This window comes from Lytechinus variegatus, chromosome 3 (assembly GCF_018143015.1).
Source record: "Lytechinus variegatus isolate NC3 chromosome 3, Lvar_3.0, whole genome shotgun sequence".
NCBI lineage: Eukaryota > Metazoa > Echinodermata > Echinoidea > Temnopleuroida > Toxopneustidae > Lytechinus > Lytechinus variegatus.
The window spans coordinates 63,013,337-63,035,752 of record NC_054742.1 but is presented as its reverse complement, the minus strand read 5'-3'; the positions used below and the strand labels follow the sequence as shown (position 1 = coordinate 63,035,752).

At 35.5% G+C, this 22,416-nt stretch overlaps 1 protein-coding gene across 1 annotated transcript; it reads left to right on the top strand.

The window, feature by feature from the left end:
* Positions 1 to 5,339: 5,339 nt before the first annotated feature.
* LOC121411617 (enhancer of polycomb homolog 1-like) lies at positions 5,340 to 22,394 on the top strand. Its single transcript, XM_041604426.1, has 14 exons — positions 5,340 to 5,733; positions 8,378 to 8,534; positions 9,086 to 9,234; positions 10,215 to 10,310; positions 10,534 to 10,709; positions 10,939 to 11,019; positions 11,572 to 11,695; positions 12,135 to 12,293; positions 13,035 to 13,121; positions 13,614 to 13,762; positions 15,699 to 15,893; positions 16,223 to 16,785; positions 18,219 to 18,552; positions 19,122 to 22,394. The coding sequence occupies exons 1-14, from the start codon at positions 5,581 to 5,583 to the stop codon at positions 19,192 to 19,194; spliced, it is 2,496 nt and encodes an 831-aa protein (XP_041460360.1). The 5' UTR covers positions 5,340 to 5,580; the 3' UTR covers positions 19,195 to 22,394.
* The last annotated feature ends 22 nt before the right edge of the window (positions 22,395 to 22,416 follow it).

Below are 22,416 nucleotides of genomic sequence, written 5' to 3'. Positions count from 1 at the left end.
ATCCTTGGGTAATACCACACATGCTTTTATGAGGATGACAAGGTCAAAGGTCATCTCGGGGTTAAAAGATCATATTTCATATTTTATTGATTTCAAAATCAGGCGAGATTTGTGGTTCGTGAACCACCTTGTTCTAATTGGTGTTACATGTATGTTCAATTGTTCATGTTACTGTTCCAATCATCCATGTTGTGAAATGGGATTCATGTATCTGTACTTTCTTAGCAGAATTCAGTCAATATAGACATTATTATGTGAGATCATCATTTATGTCCATTTAGTTGGCATAATTCACTGACAATTATATTTTTCATTGTATGAAATTTATCTGATTCCTTTATATCATGATATGTAAATAGTGTAAATTTTCATAAATTTTAGAACATCTTACAAAGAATCAACATTAAAGATGAATGATCATGTTGTTCAGAATTATAATATTGAAATTTGTGTCTCTTGCATTATTCTTGTAAGAATTATAGATGTTTGTATTGAAAAAAATAAAACCTCTCCATGTATTTAAGAGTAATATTATGAGCATTGGTTGGGGTGTCCGTGTTATTTCATGACATTTATGAGTCAGTGACATTAAATTGTGTTCAGTTTTCAACTGAACACAATTCGATTTACAACTTTTGAATTGAAACTTTAAAAGATGTAGGCTTTTAAATGCTATAGCTGCATTACACTCCTGAAATTGACTGAAAATTTCCATAAAAGAAGGTATTATGAAAAACGATATTGTAAAATAAATTTGGTAAATCTTTGTCAGCAGCTCATATAGCCCGACCAACTCCCCCCCCCCCAACTTCTAGATGCTTAAAGATGCCACCTTAAAGGATGGAAATGGTTTATGTGTTCTTTTATACCCCCCCTCCCCTTCACTGGCTTTTGTAATCGAAGCCAGCAAAATCTTACCACTTATAGGTATTATGGTCGTAAAGCTAGGACAGTAACCACCAAAATTTTACAATTGTTCAAATTATGGAAAAAACTTAAACCTCCATTTTTATATTTTTCAGGATTTTTCTTCCTAAAATGACCCCCTAAAATATATCCCTTCCCCCAAAAAGAACCAAGTCCAAATTAAAAGTAACATGTATGTGCATGCATAGGGGTGGGGGCTACCAAAACACCAGTGTTCCTCTTTTATTTTTTTTTCTACAAAAAAGGGTTCACATCCTCTTCATGTATACCCTTGCCTCTCCCTTGATTTTTTTTTATTCTAAAAAGCAAATATTAGGCTACCATTGAATGGAAAATGAAACACTAGGAACAAGTAAGTTTTTGTGAAACGAAAGAAACAAATCAATTAAAGTTTGAAAGACAAAATTTGACAAAATCAGTGATATTTAGGACCATTTTGAATGCAGAGACCACTTGATGTGGACTTTCTCGCATTGGCAATACAACCAATATATTGGCACACTCCCCGATAAACCCTCTGCAGATCCATTGATTAGGTGGTTTTGTTTCATGGGAGGACAGAGTTTTGCTATCATTAAGATAAGGAAAAAAATGTTTGGTTAAATTTTAAATGTATAAAGGGGTGATTTTCCAAGGGGGGCACATTTTCCTGATGAAAATTTAACAAGCAAGCCACTACAAAAAAGTCCTCACTTTCAAAAGGAAAACGGTAAGTAAAACCATATATTTACATTATAAATTTTTATTATGGCTCTCAATAGGAGAGGGGGCACTGGCCGGCTTGACCCCCCTGGCTCTGCCACTGGTTGTACTTTTGTGATGTCATAAATCCTTGATCGCTTTACCATAGCATTGAGAGTAACACGCATTCGTAAAGCAGTATTCTAATGCTCATATTGCATTGTTCTCAAACTCTCATAATATATATATCCCCTTATTGTGTTCCTACGTGTTAAAAGGTGCTTAAAATGTTCCCTTTCGGGTCAGTATATCACACTCCTATCATTTTAAACAGTTCGTTCTTTTTTTCAAAAACAAGCTAATTTACAGTTTTCAGATTGGAATATACATATTTTTGTATTATTATCTTTGCGCCTGTATCACTTCTTTAGCAAGATACCCACCCTTTTTCATGATTATAAAAAGTGAATGGACTGTCCCTAAAAATATCACCTCACGCGTTAATTCTTTATTGGATTTCTTGTTCTTTAGGAAGAAAAGAAAAGTTTATTAAATTGTCAGTATTTTCAGATAGGAATAATTATCAACAATTTTCTGCTCGCGCTTCAAAGCTCATGCACATAGTGTTATTTTAGATATCAATTCTGTTGAAAAAAAATGCTCAGAATCTCCCGTTTAACTGGCTACAGGATACAATATATATTCATATAATCCATCTTATATTGTATCATCTCTTAATCTCAGTATCTTCTGCTTTATATCCTTGTACTTAGAGTACAAAGAAATTTTTATTATTTTAATTGAAACTACCGTAATTATGTCAGTCTTAACGAAGAAAAAGTAGGAAGAAGAACATAAGAGGGTGATATTTGTTGTGTGTTATGTCTTCTATATTTTGTGTGTGTGAGTGTATGTGTGTGACAATGAATAATGATGGAGAGGAGAAAAGGGTGGTGAGACTCTTGACGACAGTGTTAGATTTTACCCTTTTCACATCAGTGCCATGGGAAGAGCGCCCCCACTTTTTAACTTGTTACGATACGATACTGAACCCCTTTTGAACATGCATATACTTCAATTAAACTTTTATAGGGCAAAGCAGTTCATGGAAAAATCATTTAATTGACATCCCCAAACACACAAAATGATCGAATGGCAACAATCATCCTAATTTTCTTGGAAAGGGTATATATAGGCCTCATGAAGGAAAGGAAGATATTGATATAGGCATAAGAAGGTGAAGACGATTTATAGTTTTCCACTGATATAATAATACTAATAATAACGCAATTCTTGTAGAATAGCGCATATCACATTATGTCAAAACGTCCCTATGCGCCTCCAAAGGACTTGGATAGCCCCGCAGCCTTATATCCTACAGAGCGGTGGCATATCCCTGTGAGGTACCCATTCATCTCATCAGGGTTGAGTGCAGCACAACGTGGACAAATTCCTTGCTGAAGGAAATTACGCCATGGCTGGGATTCTATAACCCACGACCCTCTGTTTCAAAGTCAGAAGACTAATCCACTGGGCCACAACGCTCCAGATATTAATGTTGCCATATCCCATCAAAGGCAATTCACTTTAAAATTAAAATGTATCGAACCTGATCATAGTGCTAAAGACGACTCCATCCCAACGAAAAGTTTATTTTAATAAAAAGAGAAAAAAAATCAATATTAAAGCACAACGCTGAAAATTTAATCAAAATCGAATGTAAAAAAAGTTATATATCTTTAAGTTTCGCTAAATTTCACAAAACAGTTATACACTGTAAAATGCTGTTTAAAATGTTAAGCACTCTAACTCTAACAACTACTGTTTAAACTTTTAAAACAAATGTTTAGACTTTTAAACAACTGTTTAAACTTTTAAAACAAGTTGTTTAATAAAGTTTAAACAATTACAAAACAGTTTAAGCAACCTGTTGTTAGAGTGACAGGCTTAAAATACGTGCTTTTTTTTACTGTGTATGTACATCCTGTTCAGTATAAATTCGGGGACTGATGACGTCATCCAATCACTATTTCTTGCGTATTTTATATTTTTCATACATTTTTTTATATTTTTATTATAAATTATGAAATATTATTTTCTCTTGATTTTCATGCTGTGAAACATTTTTTTAAAAATTCCTTCCCGAACATGCGGTATCGCTTTGACGTTTGATGGTTCAGTCAAGTTGGTCCTTATATCGTCAAATCGATATGTTCGTGTCTCTTTTTTTTTTTGCCACTATTCTTGTGTTTTTAATCGTACCATATAATGTAGTAATCAAGGGAGTCGGCTTTGACAGGTCAATGGCCTTTGAATTCTGACTTCCTACATCCGCTACATTTTATTTTCATTTCTTTTATATTTCTACCATTTTTTCATTGCTTATATTACTGTGATTTAAATTCTTTTACTCCTTTGTTGTTGTGTACTTGTACATATGTTTGTATGTTTTTAAAGGATGTCAAATAAATTAATTGAATTGAATTGAAATCTGCAAAAATTGAAATATTGTTTAATTAAAAAAACAACAACAAGCAAAGAAAATAGTGAGTGGGGCCGACATCAATCATGTATACTCTCATTTTGCATGTCTCAGACCTGCAGATGATTGTTAGGTGAAACTAGAAACTTTTAAATGTTATAACTTGCTTATTTTGAAGTGGATTTTGATGAAATTTTCAGCGTTATGCTCGTTTTATTTTTTTCTATCAGTCATTCAAATCACCATTTTTCTGGGGTGAACTTAGTTTAAAGTTCTGTGAAAGCTGAAGTGGTTCAAAGAGTCTTGAACCCTTATATACAATAAGTTCGGACGATGGCGATGAAGATCGGTCCCGACGTATCTACAATTACTCCTATAATGATTATCATTATCCTTTGTTTGTTTGCAATTGACAGGGCGGGTAGGCATGCATGGATAGATTTTCTCCATACAGAAACAACAAAAATTGAGACGATCAGAGGCCCGTTGCAGAAAAATCAAGTTGCAATCAAACACACTAGGCTCTAAATATCTTACGCAATTGTTAAAACAAATATTTATGTTTTTATTTTAGATCTTATCATAAAAAAATTATGCAACTCTACCAATTATTAAAAGCGAGATGGGCTCAGTCATGACTACTCCAGGATGTTTTTTTAGACAATTTAACGGCCTGCCTGGTTGTCATATTTTGTTTTCATCTTGGCCTTGATGATATTTCTATCTAAAGATGAAATTTTCACTGAAGTAATTTTCGAGTTATTGGTTCAATCACAATAGTAGCCAAGATAATAACATAACATGATGACTTTTGTTTTGAATTTGAGCTAAATGGTTTTTAGGCTGCCTTAATCCGGCCCTACAATATTACTGATAGCATGTAGGGCCTATATTTTGATGATTTGTTCTCACCAAAAGCAAATATATATTATAAGTTGGTAGACCAAAATTCGGTAAATTGGAGAATAATGAGCAGAAAAACTTAAATAAAATGGTAATATGCAGCTGTTGATGATCTTATCTTGGCATTGAATTTTGCTAGAGTCTCGAAAATACTGGTAAAACAGTTAAATTTGCTCTTTTTCAGTTAAAGCAAAGTGCACCATTAAGTTTACAAGAGGTCTAATCCTGAAGTATACACGTAAAGCCATCAGCTGTTTTTAAATGGTTTAGGCCGAATGCACACACACAATTCCCGCGTTCCGCCGTGGGAACACAACACGTTATGAGATGCGCGCGCAGGCGTGATCAATCCAGAGGAATTCTGGGAAGGTTGCGAATTTTTTGTCCGCCATGTTGTTATGTATAAAGGCGGAAAATTTACCGTTATTTTGCCTTCATTTGTGATTTTTAGCACATTTCTCTAGATTCTATCTGAATGAGAGGACGGATGATACCACTATTTCTGACTTCAGCTCGGTGATTTTGGCCTATTTGGCCTATAGAGGCACATTCTGGCATTTTTAAGGGATCGTTGACACTCCGTCATCATGAGCAAGCTAAGTTTTCGAGCTCGGGCTCCCGATCCCGCGAAGCCGATGCCCATCTACACAACAGATGAGCTTCCAGATTTGCCTGATTTTTCCACTACCAATCGGGCAGTTCCTCAAATGCCCACAGGAATGGAAAAAGAAGAAGAATCGGTAGGTTTTTGTTTCATGCAAATTAGTCCGTTGGTCTTGCATATATAATGAGGTTACCCGGATCTGGCGGCCATTTTGAAATCACGCCCTTTTTGGCGGGACCGATGTTCTTTGCAAGACGAATAATTCATATTGTTTTGCGAGATTTATTGGTTTGTTTTCAATGAGATGTCTATTCATGGTTATTTATTAGATGCTTTCATAATTCATTTTAAGAAATACGTAAACTGAGGAAGTTGATTCGATTTTTGAAAGTTTTTTTCCTGTGTGAAATTTTGACTCCCCCCTTTTTGAAAATGGACAGTCCCGCATGCGTCACATGCTGATAATTGGGTCACCGTAGTATTTTTAAACTAAATTGAGTTATTTTTTCCTATTTTTTAATTCCAACATGTATGAGCTGTTTAATGATGAGGATTTTTTTTTTCAGTTGTACATAAAGAAGAAATTTTAAAGTTATGATGCACTTGTGATATTTATTCTCCACTGCATGCTCATGAATTATTCATAAGTGGATGATGACTGATGGACAAGTCCATTATGTGCAGATGGAGGGAAAATATCCGAGTTGTGCAATATGCTGTGACATGTGCACGATGAATGTAAACATGATTTCAGTTTTAACTATTTTGTTTACATGAAATGATGAATTGACTTTTATTTGAATGATTGATTCTAAATTTTTAAATGAAATCAACCTGGTATTTTTTTTCTTAAATTAGAAGTCTACACAGTAGATTTACCAAAGAAGTTCATAAAGAACATATCAAGAGCAGAAATGTTATTGACAATCTGACAAAATCTGAGAATATGACCAATACACAGAATGCAGACATTTATTCATTTGTTTTTGCAACTTTTTTTTTATGTTTAGACATGTGTCCTCCTTTTCCCAATTTTCACATGTCATATTTTTTTTACAACATTAAACAAATAATGATAATAATAATTATAATGATTATAATAATATAATAATAATGATGATAACAATATTAGTAATATTTTAATAACAATGATAATATTAATAACAAATTATAGTAACAATGTGGTAGGCACTCATTCAATGTTACTATTTATTCCGTGTATGGAGAAATAAGGTTGGCAATGTTTGGTTTACACGTATTTTCTCATGTTCTTGTGATTTTTTTTACATTGTCAATTTCCATTACAACTATTCATCGTATAACTTGGCTTGAAGTAAATTGAATTCTTTAAATTATTTTTTCCATATTAAAGATAAAGATTGTAAATGTTTTACCTTTACCTGAGATTCTGGTAATTTGCAATTTGACTCTCCACCAGTAGAGGGCCTACACAAAATTATGCCCAAAATTCAAGTTTTTATGCTCTCTTGTGAATGAAAAAAAATGATCCGTAAGCTATATGAATTTAAGTAAATTGCAGATGTATGGAAAAGAGTATATTTGGTCACAAAACTTTTTTTTTAATGATTTTTTTGAAATGTGTGTTGTATACTGCATAGTGCATAGATCTACTTGTAGGCCTACATGTAGATTCCCCACTGGCAGGGTGGTTGTAGTGAACAAGTGATGGTACGTGTAGGGTTTATTATGTTTATTTTATGCGGTTTGACCAAAAATACTTTTTTTCTTAAAGTTGTGAATTACTAACTTGGGGATCATTTTTTTATCCAGAGTGCATAAAATATGTAATTTTGAGCATTTTTTGTGTAGGCCCTCTATTGGTTGAGAGTCAAATTGCAAAACCCTCATAATTTGAGATTTTGAAAATCAACATTTTACAAAATCCCCCAAATGTCCAGACTATAAAAATATTAGTTTAATTTGTGATTCTACATAGTATGTGTTAGAACTGCGGCTAAATGCAACCAGTCGTGTAATTTCAAATCGTATTTCAAGATATATAGCAACTTTTATTTTTGCTGTTCCCTGTAAACTTGAGCAATGTGTCTGTTCATATTATCCCACCTGAGGCAGCGTAGAGTAATTATGATTACAAAAGCATGTTTCCTTTTGTAATTCACCTACAAATGTATAAGTTTGACTTTACAAATCTTTTGTGTACAATCTGCAAGAAATATGAATGAAACACATGTGTAACACATTTTTACCATTGCGGCATCAAAGTGGCTATAAAGAGAAAGTGTTAGATGGTTCTCCATGTCTTAAAACTCCTTGACTCAACTTAGGTGAGGTACATGTAAATGGGTACCTACTACCTGCAGGAAGTAATTCCTCAAAAGGCTGTGAGCATCGGAACAAGAATACTAGCTTAGCCGGGGTAATATTGGAGCACCTTTAGCACCTAACATGGTGGATACTTTGCAAGATACAAGTCATGTATTATTTATTATTCATAATGCTGAAAATTTCATTGAAATTAAGATGTGTGAAATAAAGTCTTGAGTTTGGCTTGGTTTTTGACAAAACATTAAGAGAGGGAACCTATGACACCCATTCAAATCATAATGCTTATCATACATGTATTCTATTTTATGTGTGATGTACTAGCAATTACATTTAGTAGCATAGATCTACATATATGATGAAGAAAAAGTGCCAGGAGTCACTCTAGCTCTGGATTAATTTTTGTCCTGCATCAGAATTTCATTAAGGTTAAGTTTTTTTTTTAATTAATTTCAAATTTTGATTAATTTCAACAGGAGCATCATTTGCAAAGGGCTATTTCAGCACAGCAAGTGTATGGCTCAGCAAATCATCTGGTTATTCCAACCCCTGAGGTTCTCTCCAACCAGGAACTGTATGAAAATCTGTATGATGCAAGCTGCAAACAAAACAGACAGTACATTCATGTGCAGCGTGAGTACAATTATTCATTTTTTGTGACTTGTCAAATTTCTTGTGTTTTCCCTTTTGCTTTCTTTCTCTACTTTTCATCTTGAATTTTCCTGTTGACATTTTTTTGTGCTGTATGTCTATCAGATGAAGTTTGTGTAGGGGTGGGGAATATGACATCTCATCATTTTTATGATTAATTGCATATCAGTATAATGAAGGGTTTCAACCTTTTAAAGATCTGCTGACCCATCCAATTCAAAATAAACTTCTGAACTAACCCTTTGGTTTAATTTCTTACATGGTTAAATATATCAGTTTCAAATAGTGATTTTAATCAAAATATCAACACTTTTGGTGGGAGTTGTTATTTTCATCGTGTTTTGCTATATCAGTGACATTTGATTAGTTAATTATCAAAGGTTGTGACCATTCATAGTAAGAAGTAAATTGACATTTTTTAATCCAGTTTTTCCAGCAAGGCCATTTTTAAAAGGGTACTTAGAAAGGGGGAGACGATGCTCACTATGTTGGGGCATTTGTAATTGACACGAATATGCTCATTTACTTGACAGCCCTTAGCATGGAGCAGGACATTCCAGATTATGATATGGACTCAGGGGATGAGAGATGGTTGAGTGAAGAGGCAAAACTCTTCACAGATATCACTCCTCTCAAATTTGAGATCATGATGGACAGATTGGAAAAGGGAAGCGGTCAGAGGGTAAGTGCTAATCTGGACACAACAATAAGGGCTTGCGGCGATTTCATCCCCAAAATGCTCAAAAGAGCACTGTTAATCCCCATCCATTGCAATGTTAAATTTTATCCAATGTGGCTGATTTAGGTTTAGGCAGTAGGGTCTAAAAAGTAGCTCCCCAAAATAAAAATAAATATTTTTTGCTTGGGTCACAATACCAGTAAACTTGTAATAATAATAAGTACACCTTCCATTAGTGTAATATTCACCTAAGTCTATGCATTGTTTTGTTTGTATTTTTTAGACCAGATTATGAAAAATGTGTACCTCTTCCAATTTAAGTTTCTACTAAATTGAACAAATTACTGTGGACGCAATATAGTTGAATTGTTTTATAGAAATTACTGCATGGGAACAACAATTTTCATAAACATAAACTCATTTAATTTTGCCATCGTCTTTGGCAACTTCCTTGGAAACAGTGATTTTGAATGGCTTTCAAGCCATGTTACCATGGTAGTTGCCACAACTGTAAAGCTGCAATTGTTTTAACTCTTTATTGTTTTAACTGCCCCTGATCTATAAAGTATTATTTTGTTATTTTCATATTAATGCTTGGGACAAACACAAAAACATTTTTATAAGGGGGGGGGGGGGAGGAAGTAGAGGTAGAACTTTGTTCTATAAATTAAAGAAAGACTCAACATTTTGGCTTTTTTAGTCTGTTTTAACATACCCATGTAAATCAATGAGTCTATTGTTAGCTGGTAGAATTGTATGATTTCCCTTAGTGATGCTTTAAATAGGAGTTTCTATAACTTTCCCAATGTTATACACATTTTAGGGTATCGGGGATATTAGTGTTGTGTTTCATATCCATGACATTCTGAATGTCACGTCTATCCTATTACGAAGAAAGGGCACTTTAGGGGCTCCTGTATGACAACAAATTACATGTATCCTGTAAAGATACTATTTTTGTCCTCTATCATCACAATTTTCAGGTGATGAATCTGAAGGATGCCAAGGCTCTTTTGAAAGAGGATGATGATCTAATCATAGCAGTCTATGACTATTGGCTCAACAAGAGAGTCAGAGTGGTAAGTGTTTACAAATCTTAATTGTTCGCTCTCTTTCATTTTAAAGTGCTATATCAACCATGCATCAATAAAATCCGGTACATATGAATTGTCATTATTGACTTGTGATAATATTTAAGGCATGCAAATGGGGGAATTTCCTAATATTCTTAATCATTCATGTGTCATCAACGATGTCCTTTGCAAGAGTGGCCTCTAATTGGTTCATGTTCTATTAACCCAGGGACATGCGCTGATACCCGAGGTCAAACAAGAGAAGCGTGATGGCTCTACCAGTAATAATCCCTATGTAGCTTTCAGAAGACGGACAGAGAAGATGCAGACAAGAAAGAATCGCAAGAACGACGAGGTTTCATATGAGAAGATGCTCAAACTCAAGCGAGACCTTTCCAAGGCAGTGTAAGTTCCTTTTCATATTCAATTAAAGGTGGAATTGCGAATCTGGCAAACCTTGGAACTTAAGGTTTTAATAATGTGTGAAGATATATGATCTCTGTCTCTTGGGGGGGGTTGCAGTCTTGTAGAAGAGTTTGATACATGTATGCCATTGTTTTTTCCTCAATTTATTTTTGACTATTGCATGTCATTGGATATCTAGTTCAAGGTTTCTTGTTCTTCCCCTTCTCAGAACACTGCTGGAGATGGTCAAGCGAAGAGAGAAGAGTAAACGAGAAAATCTTCACTTAACGATCGAAATATTTGAAAAGAGGTAAGAATCAACATAAGGTATTATAACAAAGTACCTGTTTGCGGAATTGATATTGTTGATTGTCTCGAAGGAATTCTGACATTGAAGAAATATAGAAATTGGGTTGTCAAAATTAAAATAAATATGGAATTAAAAAAATGCTAAATTTATAAGTCAATTTTCAGAGCACTGAATTGAAGTGTCCAATTTTCACCTTGCGTGTTATCTTTTGAAGCTTTCTTGGAAAATATTTTGTAAAGGTCTTTGTTTAAAAGATGAATCTTGACCGGATGGTGCTAATTGCAGCATTTTGTATGATATATAATTGTAAATCCAAGGCTTGTGATAATTATGTCTGTCTATAATTCATTGAGATCAAGATAGACTAGAAGTGCAATCTGAAAGCAATATGTATTCACACAACAAATAAGTCAAATGTATTTTTTTTAAGGCGTACATGCTATAGTTGCATTTTAATCTCTCTCCTTTCCTGACATCCCTCTGACTCTCTTTATCCTGCTTGTCCTTTATATTATTGTTGGTTATGCTATATTAATAATATTTTCTTTGTAGGTATCAAATGGATGATTTCTCAGGGACCATTTATGCCGAGTGTGAGGAACTCAGCAAGAAACAACCTTCATTTACGATACCTGCTATTCCTAATGGCAACCAGTATAGTACATGGGGCGCCAAGGTAAATATTTGTTCACAATGATAAGTCATTGATACTTTATCTCTTTCTCCTACTTTCTGTTTATCAATACATGTTGATGTGGTTATTTTTGTTTTTGGTCATTCACATTACTGTTTCTCTTGTTTCTAGGTCCTAGAGTTTCCTCCCTTTCACTTTAATTTTGGGGAAATCTCAAAGACCTGTGTAGGAATTCCTTTCTTTTTAACATATGATTAGCCTTAGGAAACAAATTCTTCATGTATGAAAAGGAGATGAGTTTCCTAATTATACCTGTATATCACATTAAATTATTGTATGAAATTTTATTTATGTTAGGGATTTTTAAGATGCAAATTAGTTTTGGTCGGGTATTAGAATAGTGCAAAAATCAAATAATTAAGACTTTAGATCTTGTGTTGATGTAATTTATTGATGATTACTTTCCTTTCATGCTTGTTAGGATGAGAATCTAGTGAAGAAGAAGAGGGAATACAAGAAGAGGAAGCACAAAACTTCTTCAGACAAACCCCGTCAATCAACATCATCCAGTCCTAGAGACAGGCATGTTGTTGAGCCTCGTATATCGGACGAAGACACAACGGTTACACAACCTTCAAAAGTGAGTTTCACTTCCGGTGATTTACGATATTTGAAGTTTTCCTGGAAAAGCACAAATTGTTGATTTTTTTTTTCGAATATCTGTTAATGATGAATTTTTTTAGTTATGTGTCACTGTGGGATTTGGTAGATTTTTTTTTTTTGGAGGGGTGGTATTTAGGCTTCAGAATAAGTAGATTACTAGATACTGGGAAGCTTCATTTTTGGATGATAACTAAACCCATTACATGAAATCTTTGCTCTCCTATTTATGAGCAGTGAGGCAGATTTCCCTCAATTGTTTTTGGAGCTTTTCACCAGCTGTTGTCTAAATCTGCAACATTGAGTAAGCTTTTACATTTATTGCAAGGAATTGGGATTTTCTGGGGCTCCTAAAATTGCCCAGAGTCCATGTGTAATTGTTTCCTGATGTCATGTTTGAAAAATCTGAAGCTTTTTGCCATTGGTAAAAGCGGAGAGCAAACCATAAAACAATAAGATGTTTGGCAATGACATATGCATGTCATATAAATTGTTTCTTAAAATCCTCATCCCTCCATTTAAAACTTGGAATAAGTGAGCTATGAAAACAAGTATAACTTCTCATATCTTTGAATGAAGGATACTGCTCTTGCAACTTTTATGCCTTATTGAATGATATTCCTTTGTCAAAGTACAATAGAGTTCCATTATAATTTTTTCAAATAATATTGATGTCCTGTAGCATGTGTTGATAATGTTTGTTTTGTTATCATGCAAACAGGTGCAATCATTATCAGATCAGGAGGAGGAGAATGATCCCGATGGTATCTATGCATTCAGAAGAAAGAAGGGCTGCAATTATCATGCGGTATGTTCTTTTATCTTGCCCATTCAAATTAACTACCAGTCTTGTAGTACCTTGACGCTCTATTTAGGTATAACGATGTCTTTGGTATATGTTATGTTGTCAGTGCATTGACTTTGAGTGGCAGGGCTTTGACTACATTGTGTTGAATATTTTGTTTCAGTATCCTATGGTAATTTGAAATGATTGTTTCTTTCGATCCTACTCTCAACAAATTGTACATATTTCAACAAACTACATGGTACATGTAGAGGGTAGCAGGACATTTGATAATTTCTTATGAGTTATACAAAGAGCAAATTTGTATCAATTAGGATCATATATTTTCTTATGTTATGGCTGGTGATCTTTGACTACCTGAATATATGCAATATCAAGCAGCTTTTCTTAGCTGTCTGATTCTGATTTTCCTAATACACTTTCAAAGTTTTCAAAGTAGCACATTGGTACCTGAGATAAGGCCAACTAACCCTCGATCATGTTTTTTTTCTTTAGCCTAACCCAGAGCTGGTCTGTGGGTGGCCTTGGTCAGAGGGCCAACACAAGGGTCTTATGGAGAGGCGATACCGTTACTGTTGCACCTCTATACGAAGGCCTAGGAAGTGTATTGGCTTTAGCAGGCGAAGAATCGGTAGAGGCGGGAGGTAAGATATCTCTAATTTCTGTCTTTGAGTTTGTCACAACTTCAGGTCAGGTAGTAGGCAGTTAGTTTTGTTTCTGCTTGTACTAAAATCTTTAAAAAAAATCAACTTGTGTCATGAAATACATCTCTACTGTATTACTTTATTTTACCTTCTCCAAACGAAACATAAGAAAATGTATCTTATCTACATTCAATACATGCAATACATCTAAAAGTTTGTCATCACGTATGAAATAATTATGAGTTTCTCTGTTAATTTCATTGAAAATAATTGATGATTCGCATATTTTCGTTTCCACAAGTAAATTTTCGTATATACTTTTCACATTGAGTAGCAATCATATTGATTTACCTGAATTTAAATAATTGAAATGTAGGGGGGGGGGTCCTGTATTGTAATACTGATTGATATCTAGATGAATTAACGTTACTTCCCTACATGGCACCTATTTACCATCATCTTTTTTTCCCATGTATTCACTTCTGATTATTTTGCATGTTCTGTTTGTTTTTTTCCTTGTGTAATTTGCTTGTCTGTTATACTGTAAATATTTGTTTACAGGGCCCCCTGGAAAACAGTACAAGACTACTGATGGGGTTACCCTGTATAAATAAAACGAAATAAATAAATAAATAAATAAATAATAAATAAATGTCCATTCCCAAATTGTGTTTATTGTATCTGCATGGTACTATACTTTATAGAGTTAGACGTTAAGTTTTTGTGTTGCCAGCATAGAAGAGCGAGACTAGAGGTGCCCCTTCTCTGACGTTGGCGTTTTCGTCGTCAGTATTGATACCTTAACCAAAGTTAACTTTCTGAAACATATTTTTTTTAAATCTTTGACATACTGGTAAACAAGTATCACTAATCATTTTGCACGAGTTTCTGGTCATATGGTTATAGTAAAACCTTATTAAGGGTCAATGAACTTAATATTTGATTAGTATGTGAATGGTGTTTTTGTGTATACAGTCCGACCTCTCTTTTCCGGACACGTTGGGACCAGCACCAATCCGTATGAGGGATTTGTCCGGATCTGGGAGACCCAATATTAAATACACGCAGCTGTGCTGCCGGCTGCCTGCCCAGGCCACCGCCGGTGTAGTGGGCGTACGGTACAGACAATATTCACTGCAGAGTCAGTGCAAATTATAGGCAGTGTTTTTATGGTAATGAAATCGATCGATGGCCAAAACTCTTGGATAATTTACCTGCTAAAATGACTGAGGTATACATCGAGCATACCTCGAAAGAAAGAGAATGACTCGATGAAACCAAGTTTTAAAATTAGATCATCGCGGCGGTTATCGCAGCTTCGCAATGTCAGCCATGCATTGTTACACTGACTGTAGGCTCAAACATGGTAGATGGCGCTGTCCGTATTGAGGCCTAAAGTTAGCTGGCAAGACGTGTATTTTTCCTGCGAAGCAAAAGGAGAAACGTGATGAAATGTTTGCACTGCACCTTGATTTACTGGAAATTATCATTCCTAAAGTTCTTTTGGTGATTTGGATGAGATATTTTCATGAAAAATATGTTTGGTGTAGGGTGACTATGTTGGGAAATATATGTAATCAAAGTGAGTTTACGTATAGGATTGAGTTTAGATTGAAATCTCATTTCCTCACGTACAGGTACTAGATTAAATATTAAAAAAAAATCTTGGAAAGTGTGCGTCCGGATAATAGAGAGATCCGGATAAGGGGAGGCCGGATAAGAGAGGTCGGACTGTAATTAATTGTTCATCTTTGTTGTTACGTTGAATGGCATAATGCAGGCAAGATCACAAGAGGCAGTTTATCCAAGAAGCACTTTTCCAGGAAGAGTGTTCCAGGGTAGTTTTCCTGTCCAGGAACCTGTCCTGTTATGGAATGGTTTTTGGAATTGGCAAGAATTTGTCTTTTTAATTCCATGGCTTCTTATTTATTTTCAGGATAATCTTAGACCGTGCAAGAACGATGTGGGATGATGAGCTAGATGATGTTGATGACCGTTCATACCCAAGGAGTCCGTCACCGGTGTCTTCATCGGATGAAGAGGACTATCCTGTATCACCTGTAGATCCCAGACCCTCACAAACCAGTCTTCCACTTAGTCAACTCCTTGAAGAAATCAAGGCAAAAAGAATGTAAGTCAACAAAGTGGTGTTAAGATTTAGTGTCATTGAAAGGTATACCTGCATTGATGAGATTTTTTTTACTGTAAAGGGCATTTTAATTTGTTTAAATTCTTTTTAATGAAATTGAAGCATGTGTATTTTAATTCTTAGCTGAAGTACTTTTTTCTATTTGATTAATCGAATTGATCTTGAGAAACAAAGTTTTCTTTCTAGGTTCATTTTAGTAAAAGTGTCTACCTGACATAATGACAAGTCTTGTAGTGGGTCAGTATAATAGATTTTTTTTAGCCAACTTGTGATTTTTTAATATGGGAACTGTTCATTTGATTCACTTGCAGATCACACTTTAGACCAAAGACGCCCCCACCCAGCAAAGAAAGCCAGTCGTTCTCATCGTATCCCTCCTCCTCCTCTTCATCATCCTTCCATCAGTCATCATCGCTCTATCCTTCCTTGCTATCAGAGTCTATCTATATGAGCTTCCCAGAGAGACCTCCTCCTACATTAAGCCATACTACTTCACTCTACACCCCTTCTCTGGATACTGCCTCCACCTCCGCATTCCTGGACCCCTCTCTTGAGGAGGAGATCATAGTAGATGTGTCCGATACACCCGGGACGGTCATGTCTACGTTAGAACTCAACAGTGAGGGGTTGGACAGCGTGCCGGATACGCTGGACTTGCAGTCCATGGAGGTGGACGTGGTAGGTCAGGACGGGACACCCCCTGACCTCAACGTGTCGTTCACGTCGTTACCGAGGTCCAAGTTCAGTTTGGAACCGAGCGTGGTGAAAGTTTTATCTCAGGAAAGAACTGGTGTTCCCGCGGCAAAAGGATCCGTGCCAAATCACATACAAGTTGATGACACAAACAATGTAGAGATCGATAGTAAATTAACAGGTAACGGAAACCACCTGATTGATTTTGATTGGAATATGTTTGCATTGTTCACACTTTGGAAGCAATTTGCAAATTTCCTTAACCTGTGGAATCAGCTGTCATGGAGTTTTGGGAAAAAATAATAATGCCTCCATCGACCATAGGTGGTTGCAAAGGGCATTTTCTTATTTGTGTTTTCTGCTTATCTCGTCATCCTACTTTTGATCTTGCGATAACTACAGAGCTGTTTTATGTATCATCTTAAGACTTGGTCATATTTTCATAAAGACGTGATGATCAGATATTATAGTCACAAGGTCTAAGGTCATAGAGGTTATGAAAAAATATCGTCCTCGCTAAAACTAGAGGAATATTTGTTTGATCAACTTCAAACTTCTCCATGTCCATATTGGAGTGAAAGTGATCTGATTAGAAGTTTAGATCATGAAGTCAAATGTCACAGGTAATTATGAATATGAAAATAGCTTGTTCTTGCATGAGATGAAGGAATACCATTTTGAATGAATAACGAGGGGTCAAAGGTCATAGAGGTCGTGGCTGGTCATAACTAATTAAGTTTATAATTCTATTGAGAGTTTCAATTTGATTAGATTAGTGAGTAATACATTTGAAACTTGGCAATGGAAGAGGTTTGAATTTGACTGTGCCCAGTTGGGGGATCCATCTTTTTTGTTTGATCTGCATCTCATTTGACTCTTTCTTTCTTTAAAGATATAGAAAAATACCCATCAAAAGACATTTTAATTATATTTGAAACTGAAATATATTCACAAATTTCAACTTCAATTTGGTGTTAATCGTTTTTTATAGAAATCGGGTTTATTCTGACCATAAATAAGGTGAAGCTGAACTAATTTTAATCAGTAAAAAACAAAAATAATGATGCATGTATGAATTTTGACTGAAAACTCAATTTGCCTCGGATTTGTACACGAACTCATGTTTTTGAGCAAAATATGGGTCTGACATGCACTTATGAACTGTTGCATTATGTGGGAACTGCATACCCAGTGGTCTCAAAAGTTGTGCTAGAATTGAGAGAAAAAAAAATCATGGCGTGTGACCCAACACCAGCTTTTTGCGTTGCAGATTTATTGGGAATAATGTACGGTAGGGTGGGGGGGGGGCTGAATTGGGCCCCATCCACAGTCTTATTAGGGGTAAATGAAAGGGAAGACAGTCCTCACTTTAGAGGGTTCCAAGGCTGTTCAAAGATGTTTACTGCAGTTGGACACATTCACTGGATTACTGTTGGGAACCAAGGCCACATGCAGATAGGACATGTTATTTGGAAGGGCATCAAAGCCATTCGTGAAGGCATCTGAGTCCATGGCCTTGAATGGCCTTCATTTCTTTTGAGCCCCGATATTTCTTATTCACAAGGTTTATTTTGCCTTTAGTACATGATGATATTTATGTGATTGTGTTTACAGCACCACAGGGCCACTCCACTGCCCCTGCAGATACAGTACTACAGCTTAATTTCCCCTTGCCGTCGTCAACGGGCAACAAGGCGTCGTCACTCCTAGCCTCCCTCTCCCAATCATCGCGCCTCAGTCAGGACAAAGCACGCACAAACTCTCTCTCCGACTCTTGTAACAGTCTCCTATCCAGTACTAATACCAATTCACAAGACGACAAGATGAAGAAGAGGGAAGGTTCATCGTTGCTGAGTTCTAAGGAATCGAGTCAGAGTAGTGGTTCACCAGCGAGTAACCTCTTGGCAATGGGGGTCAAGAGAAAGAATGATGTAGATACCATTGCAAAGTGAGTCGTCTTTAATAAGTATTTTTCATCAATAGGTTTAAATGTTAAGGCCACATGCTTTCATATAACCCTTAGATGAGTTCATGTAGTATAAGTTTGTCAGTGACTCTTGTGGTCAGAAAGAAGCATAAAATAAATCTATTTATGCAGCAAAAATAAAAATAATCATTTATGATTTTTGGTTGACATTAAAATTTGCCTTGGCTTTGTTTAGGAAATCATGTTTTTGAGTAATTTTGGGTAGAATATACCCTATAAAACTTTGCATAATTTTGTACCTGGGCATCACAAATTAGGTCTCAAATTATGCGTGAGCAGTGGGGTAAAAATTTGCACAGGGAATTTATCATGAAAATTTTCAAGGGAGGGGGTAGGAGGGGCATAAAGGTAAAAATTACCATTGTTGCAACTCTTTCTCATGGAAGGTGACCTAGGGCCAGTAATAGAAAGATTACTGATTAATAACAAACATCAGACAACTTTTATTGCTTGTGTGTAGAAGAATGATCGTCATTAGCCATTGCCTTATTTGATGAAATCTTTATTTCTATTTTGTTCCTCCATCACAGGGAGAACCATGAGGAAAGTCCAGGAAGAAATCAAATACCTAGTAACAAATCGGTCCCCATGGAGGTTACGTGAAGAAAGCCATCATTGCCCCCCTCCGAGGGCATGGATGATAAGACGAATAACATGATAGCACGTACGGTTTGCTAGAGGTCATATGATTAAGAGCATTGTATATGTAGCTGCGTGGACTTGTCACAGTAGAGAGTGAGAGAAAGAGAGAGTTGTGATCAATGGAATAGCTTTTGTGAGGTATTGTGAATGAAAGGAATTTTGATGTCTCAAGTTATCGTACATTATACATGATCTATCCTAGCTAGCTACGTCTCCACTTCACTGGAGGAAAAAAATAAAAAGACAAGACGAATCCATCCTTCAAAGTTAACTATTGATATGCAAGTCAATGAATTTATTCAACTTAAATTAAAAAATATTACATATGAAATATTATACCAATGTTGGTCCATCTAGTTTTTCTTTGATTTGTAAATAAAGATTAATCTTGTGGTTATGTTAGAAAATATTTGGAAAAAATAAAAAACATGAACCATTGCCTTGAGTCAAGGCAATGGGTAGTCTTTTTGCTGCACAGCCATTAATACTATTCTATCCGTAGTGAGTTGAAACTTCTCCAAATTCTCTATTTGGGATATTTGTAGTTTCAGGAGCCTTTGATATTACTTTGAAATATACATGAAATGGGTATTCACGTTACTCCAAGATGCGATGTGTAATTAAATAGCATTTAACTAAATCTCTGTATTAGAGGGAAGAAACCGAATGGCTCACCGCACACAATCATGTGTGAGAAGTTATTTTTGTCAACATGCAAGAGTTAGTGATTTTCCAATGGTACAAGCTTAGCTGGTAAATGATTGTGGCAAATATTACTTCTACGGCTGTAATAAATACAGGGGTTTGGCTGGTACAAAGGTAATAACATGATTCCGCTTCAGCTCTGTAATATCGTGTACTACAAAAATAAAATACTGGTAACAACATTATCCATTGTGTCTGTTGAGATAAATCTGTACCATTCGCTGTACTGTGCATTAGGAAATCAATATTTTTATACCAAATGTTGCTGATGCAAGACTCCACAGAATATGAAAGTCTGAGGCATACTTTGCCAATTTGTGGTTCAAGCATTACCAGGTATTTAATCTATGTAATGATTGTGAGAAGCAACAGGTCCCTGTATCACGATGTGTTGATTGATCCAATCAATCCAAATTATGGAAAGTCAAACACTTATGATTCTGAATGCGCATGTCTAGCAAATTACTCTTCATGTTTGCACCATTCTTTTTACCAGTCAGCATATTCCTGTTTGTTTACATTGGGTCAATCCATGGCTTTCCAGTCAACATGTAGGACAGGGCCTGGTTACACAATGCTTAGCGAGCTGAATTTTATAATTGATATTACACTGATCAGTATATGTAATCTCATTTTACAGATCAACTGTACGGTCAATCTCTAAGCTTTGTGTTATCAAGCCTTATGGGGTATTGCAAGAAAATTGCAGTCAATTGCACATTTCAGTTTCAAATTTACAAGTGATCAATTTTAACTGAAGCAAATCAATTTGCACTTGATGATATATATGAAGTACACCCATCAATCAATTGCAATTTGCAATGAAATGCATGACTTTCGATTGACTTTGGGACCTAGAAGTGACTTGCGATCAATTGCTAGTTTCTTGCAATACCCCATTTGTCATCTAATAGTTGCCCAGACACTGTACCATAACTGATGAGATGTGAAAATGAATAGATGAAGACTGTATTTGATGTCAACGTTGAAGTCGTTTCTCAAGGTTTATATTTACTTGGTCTATGAGCAGTTGGTCTTCTTCTTAGATGGTCTAAATGGGCTAAACTTATTTGGTCTATTATTGTATAATTGCCATTCGATCTTCACAACTGGGTTTTATAGATTACCGAAGTGATGATGTCACAAAGAACATTTTTTATACCATACCTCAGCAGGGCGTGATGAAAAACACCCATCACCAAAATTTGGTGGGAATCTGCCCGTGAGGGCCTTAGTTCTGACCTCTTGAATACATAATTAGCCCCAAGGAAGTCAATGTATTCATGAGGTCATATCTAAGCCCCCCCCCCATGGGCCGATTCATACCAAATTTGGGTCGTGGAGGTATTTCGTCATGCTCAACAGAAATATGATATCAAAATGGTAAAAAAAAATATTTTTTTAATGACCTCGAACTTCGGTACTGTTTTCTTGGTCTATGGGTCAGAATGTTAAATTTCCATTTTATCTACCAATTATTTTGTACTCTTTCAAATGAATTTCGATTACTAAAAATTCATCTAATCACATAGAGTGATGTTAGACCCATTGGGTATTAGACAAAATGGGTAAAAGTTAAGTGGAAATTCAACGAAACGGCAAATTGACAAGTACACCAAATTGTTATGAAACAATACAGTTGTAAACAAATAAGGATTAGACCATGTGGGATGTGACCAAATTAAAAGTAGATCAGTCCAGCTAAGAGTTACGATTGATCCCATCAAACTCGAGTACATGGAAATCCAACAAAGTCATAACTTTTTCTTCAGGCAATTTGCACTCTGTCCTCTGTGAAAATAGAGAAGCACACTGAATTTTCAAGAAAAATATTGATATACATCATATCTAGAAAATATTCTAAACATGTATTCTAGATGTTGACGTTACTGGCTTTCCATAGTTGTGGTTGATTGGATCAATCGTAACTCTTTGTAAGACAGGGCCCAGGTGGGGTAGGCCAAGTGGCATTTTACTATTTCTAAAGCTTGTATACAAATCATTTTGGCTCAGGTTCTTTGTAATATCCTCTTGAAGAGAACAGACCTTTGTGTGCCTCGCTAATGTTGGTTTGAATTGTTGGTAGCTTGTTAATTCATCACATTCCATTGATATTAGTATGGGCTGGATACCCATGTGAAGAAATCTACATCTTGAGGATGTAACAGTGATTTATGTCCACTGAATGAAATATGGATTGAGAGGTATAAGGGCACTTTGTAAAACATTTTTCGATCCTATTTTGGAATATTTTCCTGTTTTCATGTGATTTTTTTAAGAACAGCTTATTTGGAAGTGCGACATCTTTTCCTAAACTTTCATCCCCTTGGCAACAGTTGCTATCAGTACAAATCTCAGCTTCAATTCCCTGATCAATGCCTAGCTTTGTAATGCGCTGACAAAGAGAAATATGTAACAAAAGTAAAATTTCATATATTCCCCACCCCCCCCCCCACTAAACCCACAAAAAGAGAAAAA

Bases quoted from the DNA above. Each gene is read 5' to 3' on its own strand.
- LOC121411617 (XM_041604426.1), top strand. From the start codon at position 5,581: ATGAGCAAGCTAAGTTTTCGAGCTCGGGCTCCCGATCCCGCGAAGCCG. The intron at 8,535-9,085 runs GTGAGTACAATT...TTTACTTGACAG, and splicing joins ACAGTACATTCATGTGCAGC to CCCTTAGCATGGAGCAGGAC. The intron at 10,311-10,533 runs GTAAGTGTTTAC...CTATTAACCCAG, and splicing joins TCAACAAGAGAGTCAGAGTG to GGACATGCGCTGATACCCGA.